The sequence below is a fragment of the Nanorana parkeri genome, unplaced genomic scaffold (assembly GCF_000935625.1).
Source record: "Nanorana parkeri isolate BGI_ZX_2015 unplaced genomic scaffold, ASM93562v1 scaffold311, whole genome shotgun sequence".
Classification (NCBI taxonomy): domain Eukaryota; kingdom Metazoa; phylum Chordata; class Amphibia; order Anura; family Dicroglossidae; genus Nanorana; species Nanorana parkeri.
The window spans coordinates 831561-837560 of record NW_017306579.1 but is presented as its reverse complement, the minus strand read 5'-3'; the positions used below and the strand labels follow the sequence as shown (position 1 = coordinate 837560).

Below are 6000 nucleotides of genomic sequence, written 5' to 3'. Positions count from 1 at the left end.
TTGTTATTATTCTCATAAGCAGGCACGATATTTCCTTAGCACAGGTTTTCTTTATTATATCTTATATTATATCCTATTTAGTTCCACTGTAAACACAGACAGCACAAGGCTAAGCATACTGCATGTCAGACGTGCACATACTCTTCTAGCCACAGAGGGCGCTGCAGAGAAGCATCTACCGCAAACTCTATTGTTTTTACCAGTCTTCCGGCTTGGGGACGTCACATCCGGTGTGGTTTGTGTTGGTTCGGCGGTGCTGTTCTCCTCGTTGCTCCTGTGGTGAATAGCCGGGATGTCTCAGCGGGAATGGAGCGTAGTGGAGGTGAGCGACAGAGTGTTGTCACTGGGTGGATGTATAGTGTGAGTGACAACACTGCTCTCCCATCATGTACCTTTGTCTGGGTCTCACTCACCATGTGTCAGAATGTACGTGAGAAGTAAATACTGAGGCACGTCCAGAGGGATGATGGGGGTAGCTGATCTCACGTGTGTTGTGTGAGAGGAATAAACACTAGTGATTCACAGTGTAGGTTAATCAGTTCATGATATGGACGTTTGAGTGCTAAATAACCGTTCACAGATTTTGCATTGTATTTCCACTGTTACAGACAAATCTTGTTTTGCTGACTAGCTGGTGAGTGTGCTGGGAAAAGCTTGTATTGTGTTTGCTCTGTGCAAAGCCCTTCCATGTGCACCTTACTTTACAAATTGACTGTAGCGACTACTTTTATAGTTAACTGTTCCCATTCACATAACTACTGGCATTAATATTTGAAAAATGCTGCTTACTGTTTTACTTCAATCCTACCGAGCATCTATGTAATCTTAAACAGGAACTTCACCAACCCAGGGGTTCATTTGCTTTTAACTGCCTCTTATACTTTGAGCACTGGCTTGAGCTCTGATAGTATATTCACTCACCCGTCCAGAAAATCCAGCATTGTCCTGCTGTGATCTGCTGATCCTCCACCGCATGCCAAGACCCGTGCTACCACCTTGAAAAATATCCAGCACATGTTCAGACATGGTGCGGTTCTTTGCCCAGTCTGTGGGATCAGGGAGACACCCGCGGGCATGTCTGTGTATGTGCTGGATCTGCCACACGTGCAGAGTGCTGTGGTTCTCTGCCAGGTCTGTGGGACCCGGCAGAGACCATTGGCGGTCTGCACGTGTGTGGAATCTTCACATATGCAGACCACCAATGATCTATGCCAGGGACCAGCAAGAAACCCTCAGTGTGTCTGCGCAAGTGCTACATCATAAAAATAGGCAAGTTAAAAAATGTATTTACATTTAAAATACAATTCTTGCAATTTTGTTAGAGGGCGGTAATAACAAATATCCAGTGGGAGTTTCCTAAATTTAGCTGCAAAACAGGAAGTACACTTTAGGTTTGGGTGTCTAAGGTTGGTGACTCTCAGGTAGAGCTCTCATTGATAATGATGTGTTTTAATATCATAGCACATGCTGCAATCTTCCCATTAGACTCTACCTACACTTGTCTGCAGTCAGCTGTTATTTATCCGTCTCTGAAGCATTCCAATGTTTTACATATTCTATGTGGATGAGAATATGCTTACAAGCCCTTTGTTGTTTGCAATAACTCACCTACACTAGATTCATTTTAAGAGGTGATCAGATCTGTTGTGCTGTTTGCTACACACAGGCCTTTGTATGTGTTTATATAAAGCTGTAATCTGCCTGTAGGCTTATAATGTCTGCATAGCACAACATTCTGATCAGTATTCCATGATATTGTATAATGACTTTCAGAAGCTGTGCTGTTGCTTCTAATGATTTCTTAGATGATCACAGAACACTGCAGTCCCATTGTGGCAGGTTTCAAGGGAAATTATGGGGAGAGTGAAATACATTCATCCCCCCCCATAATTAGATCCGACGTGGGACACTGAAGCTGTCACGCGTTGGCTCTATTGATCGACAACTAAGCGAACACATACCGCCGATCCGCTCACTTCCAGATCTTCTCCCTGCAGAGACTGGTGACTGTCAGTCACTGCTCCCCACAGGGATTCCCCCCTCCCCTCTCTCTATTTCTCCAGCACTGACTGGGGTGAGGCATGTACAGCTGACTCTGCCTCTGGAGAGGCAGAGCCAGCTGTCAATCAGGCAGCGGGGTGGTGGTGTTGGGATCTGTCCCAGCTGCGGCACTGTGCTGTCAGCATATAGCAGGCATCAGCCCACTATATGCTGAGTTTGAGGTCACAGGAGGACTTTAGTATGTGTCCTCCGGTGACCCTAAAAAGAATTATGTCAAAAAAAAGGTTGGGCCAGAGTTCTCTTTTAAAAAAAAGTGGACTGTAACACATTTTCTTTAAATTTTAAATGCTGCTGTTTAAAAATGTGCAACGTCCTGGGCCGAACGAGCTGGTGCTACACCGGAACAGATTTGTAAGGCGGCAACATGGTCAAGTTTCTCCACCTTTGCAAAGCATTATCGCCTAGATCTCAATACCGCAGGGGATCAGGCATTTGGCAGGAAGGTACTACAAGCTGTGGTCCCGCCCTAATTGGTAAGTTCTTGGTTATCCTCTCGTGATGCTGTCCTGGAAGACGTTATGGGAAATTCAGAGTTAGGACTTACCGGTAACTCTATTTCCATTAGTCTTTCAGGACAGCAACTGCCCGCCCATTGATGCTTGTAGTATTAATGTGATGTAGTGGTATTGCCTGTATGTGCCTTGTCTTTTTCCAGCTTGCCTTCGGTTCTCGTGATGACTGAGGGAGTGGAGGGTCTTTTAAACAGATTAAGTGACGTGTTTCCTGTGTGTGGGGGAGGAGATTCCATCTCGTGATGCTGTCCTGGAAGACTAATGGAAATAGAGTTACCGGTAAGTCCTAACTCTGAATTTTTAAATTCTAGCAAGTCTGTAAGTAATGGTTGCATATAACATTCTGCAGAGACAGGTATTATTGTTCAGAGCCTGAGCATTAATATTTCAGGGACAGATTTTACAAACTGCTATTGTCCAATGAAACCAGGAACTATTGGAAACTATATACCATTCATGTACAATGCATGGGACAAAGTGTATTCATAACTATATATTTTTAGCACTGTGCCACTTTTTTGTACCTGTTTTACTTGTTATATATGTGTCTGCTAACGGATTGCTATTATGAGTCTCTAATATGTTCTTAACTTTTTTGTTGTGGTGGTGGTGGTGGTGGTGGTTGTGGTGGTTGTGGTGGTTGTGGTGGTGGTGGTGGTGTGTGTGTGTGTGTCATTGGAGTTTTTGTGAGGACCAGAAAAGTGCAGTTTTGGCAGGTGCAGAAGCGCATTTAGGTGCGGTGCCGGCTACTGCAGAATGTGTGGAGGTGTGATGTTGGTGAATGTAGTAGTGTTTGGAGGTGCGGTGTAGTCTGTGACAATAAATGAGCGCAGAGTGTGTTGTCAGCAGGTGAATTATGTGACGGTGCAGCTTCGACTAGTGCAGGGTGCAATAAGGTGAAGTGGTGCTTGTCAGGCGCAGTGGCACTGAGTGGGTTTGGTGATGGAGAAGTGGTGTCCTACCAAAAGTGTGAATTAAGCCAGATGGCTCGGTGCACATAAACATTTAGCGAACGATTCACCTTTAGAATCTAGATGAGCCATGTGGCCAGATGCACACTGTAAAGGCCTCTGAAGGTGGGGGGGGGAAGTGGTAGCCCAGTCTCTTGTTCATTGAAGGAATGGATGTCACTCTCCCTCTCTCTGACAGGGATATAGTGAGAGGAAAAGAGCTGGATGGAAATGGTGTGGGCCGGGAACATGCCCTCAGCCATTGTTATGGAACCTTCTTTTTTTTTTTACCTGCACATGCCTGGGCTAAACTTGTTACTCACTGCTATGGGGCAGCCAAGAGTCTCAAGACCCGCTGTGAGGGGGGTGGAGTTAGCTGTTTGTCTGACTTCCTGAGTTTTTGTTTTACATAATTATAGGATATAATGTATAATAATCATTTGGTAATTGTGCATATGGATCAGTAACAATGCGCTCTAATCATGAACCTAGACTTTCTCAACCAGGGTGCCTTCAAATTTTCACACAGTGCCATGCATTTCCATAGTGCAGGCTAGCTAAGCACCCGCACCATGGAAATGCATGATATTGCTAATGCAGGGTGGGCTGCATCCAGGACCTTTGTCCACACATGCTCCACCTCCTGCCCTCTGCCATACTGCTGCAGTGTGGTGAAGTTTATAAGGTAGGACTAAGGACTTCTGACTGGAAGGAAGGGGGGAGGCGGGAGAGCCCTTATTGGAGGAATTTTCATGTGTGTTTTTTTTGCATGAAACTCCCTTCTTAAGATGTATAACAGACCCCTGTCTAGGATAAGGGTCTGTATAGATTTTGGGGAGAACCACAAGTATGAGATTTTGAATACTTTCAAAGGGTGCCAGAACTGAAAAAAAAGGAAAAACTGCACTTAACTATGTGATGCCCTTGCCTGCTGGTGTAGCAGTCCATTTACCACACTTCACAGCCCCATGATCATATTGCTTACAAATGGCGAGCGTTCATTGGTTAGCATGCTCACATGAACCTATATAGTTACCTTTTTCCAGGCGTCCGGGGGGGTTTTTTTTTATCGTTCGTGCGCGGTGGGTGTGGGGGGGGGGGGGGGGGGGGTCCTAACTGCTGCAGAGATCATTACCATGTAATGTGACGTGGCAGAAGTCACTGCAACAATCTGCAGGGCAGGGGCTGACAAGTTGACTCCCTGTGGCAATGGCCTAGTGAGTCTACAGAGGACAGTGCCAGAGATCAGGTTTTTTCTGTTTAGAATCCTGTGGGGGAGCCATTTCTTTCAGTTTTGGACAAGGTAGAATTGGGCTTTAGCCTTTTAGTTAAAATGTTTTTATTAAGTTTAAAGGAGAACTATGAGGTGAGTGAAAATCACTTACCTCATAGTTCGAGCTGACGTGTGACAATTAAACTGTCACACATCGACTCAATAGATGGGGAAGTGAGCGAACACATACCGTTGCTCGCTCACTTCTCGATTATCTTCCTGCAGAGAGGGAAAGTATATTTGTTTGGGGTCAGTTTTCTTTTGTTTATAAACTCATGTTTTATGTATTTGTAATTAGGGATGTTGAGTACTCATACTCGCAAAAATGCTCTGATGCCTAGCCCGATACTTCGGGTATCGGGAAGCCGGGCAGCGTGTCATTACACCCTGCCCGGCTTCCTGATTGGTCGGAAGCTGGCTTCATGCTCCCTCGTCACCTCATGACGAGGGAGCATGAAGCCGGGCACCGCGTCATTACACAGCGCCCGACTTCCTGATTGGCCAGAAAGCTGGCTCCATGCTTTCTCGTCACCTAGTGATGAGAAGCATGGGGATGGCTTCCCTGCTAATCAGGAAACCAGGTGGCGAGTCATTAGACGCCGCCTGGCTTCCTGAATGGAACTTCCGGTATTCGGTTTCATCGAGTACCGGAAAAAAATATCGGTACTCGATACTGAAATGCCGGTATCGGTGCATCCCTATTTGTAATCCCGGCTCAACGATAAAAATTGAACAGATTCTTCCATCCGCACTGAATAGCATGGATGGACAAATCCCCTGCTGCGGCTTTTGTATTCTGACTGTGGGTGTGCCACTTCACAATGCCGGAACACTGCTGCAGTCACCATTTAGCCAAGAATTTTCAACCTGCCTTCTTTGATTTTCTGATCAAAGGATGTCAGGTGGGAGGCTGCCAACAGGGCACCCACAGAGCGAATTTCATCAAGAATCAGCCAAAAATTTGCCCAGGGTATGGGCTACTTTAGTCTGAATTTCCATAGGGCCTGTTATTCGGTTGTGTATGTAAATTTAGCTTGATTTTTAGCTTAAATTTTAACGTACTGTATCTTTAGTAAAGAAGGACTCCAAGCAAATAAATTAACCCTTACAGTGGGGCTACCCCCACACTGCAAGGGTTAACTGCGCCTATGGAGCTAAAATAACAGAGATATACTCACTAGTACCCCAATCCTGGCTGGCTCCT

The 6000-nt window shown here is 45.5% G+C and overlaps 1 protein-coding gene across 1 annotated transcript in view; it reads left to right on the top strand.

The window, feature by feature from the left end:
* Positions 1-217: 217 nt before the first annotated feature.
* The window catches only part of PLRG1 (pleiotropic regulator 1), a 51393-nt gene continuing 45610 nt past the window's right edge, over positions 218-6000 (top strand). Inside the window, exon 1 of the mRNA XM_018557930.1 lies at positions 218-322. Coding sequence (XP_018413432.1) covers positions 293-322 — 30 coding nt within the window. The 5' untranslated portion in view covers positions 218-292. The remainder of the gene's footprint in view (positions 323-6000) is intronic.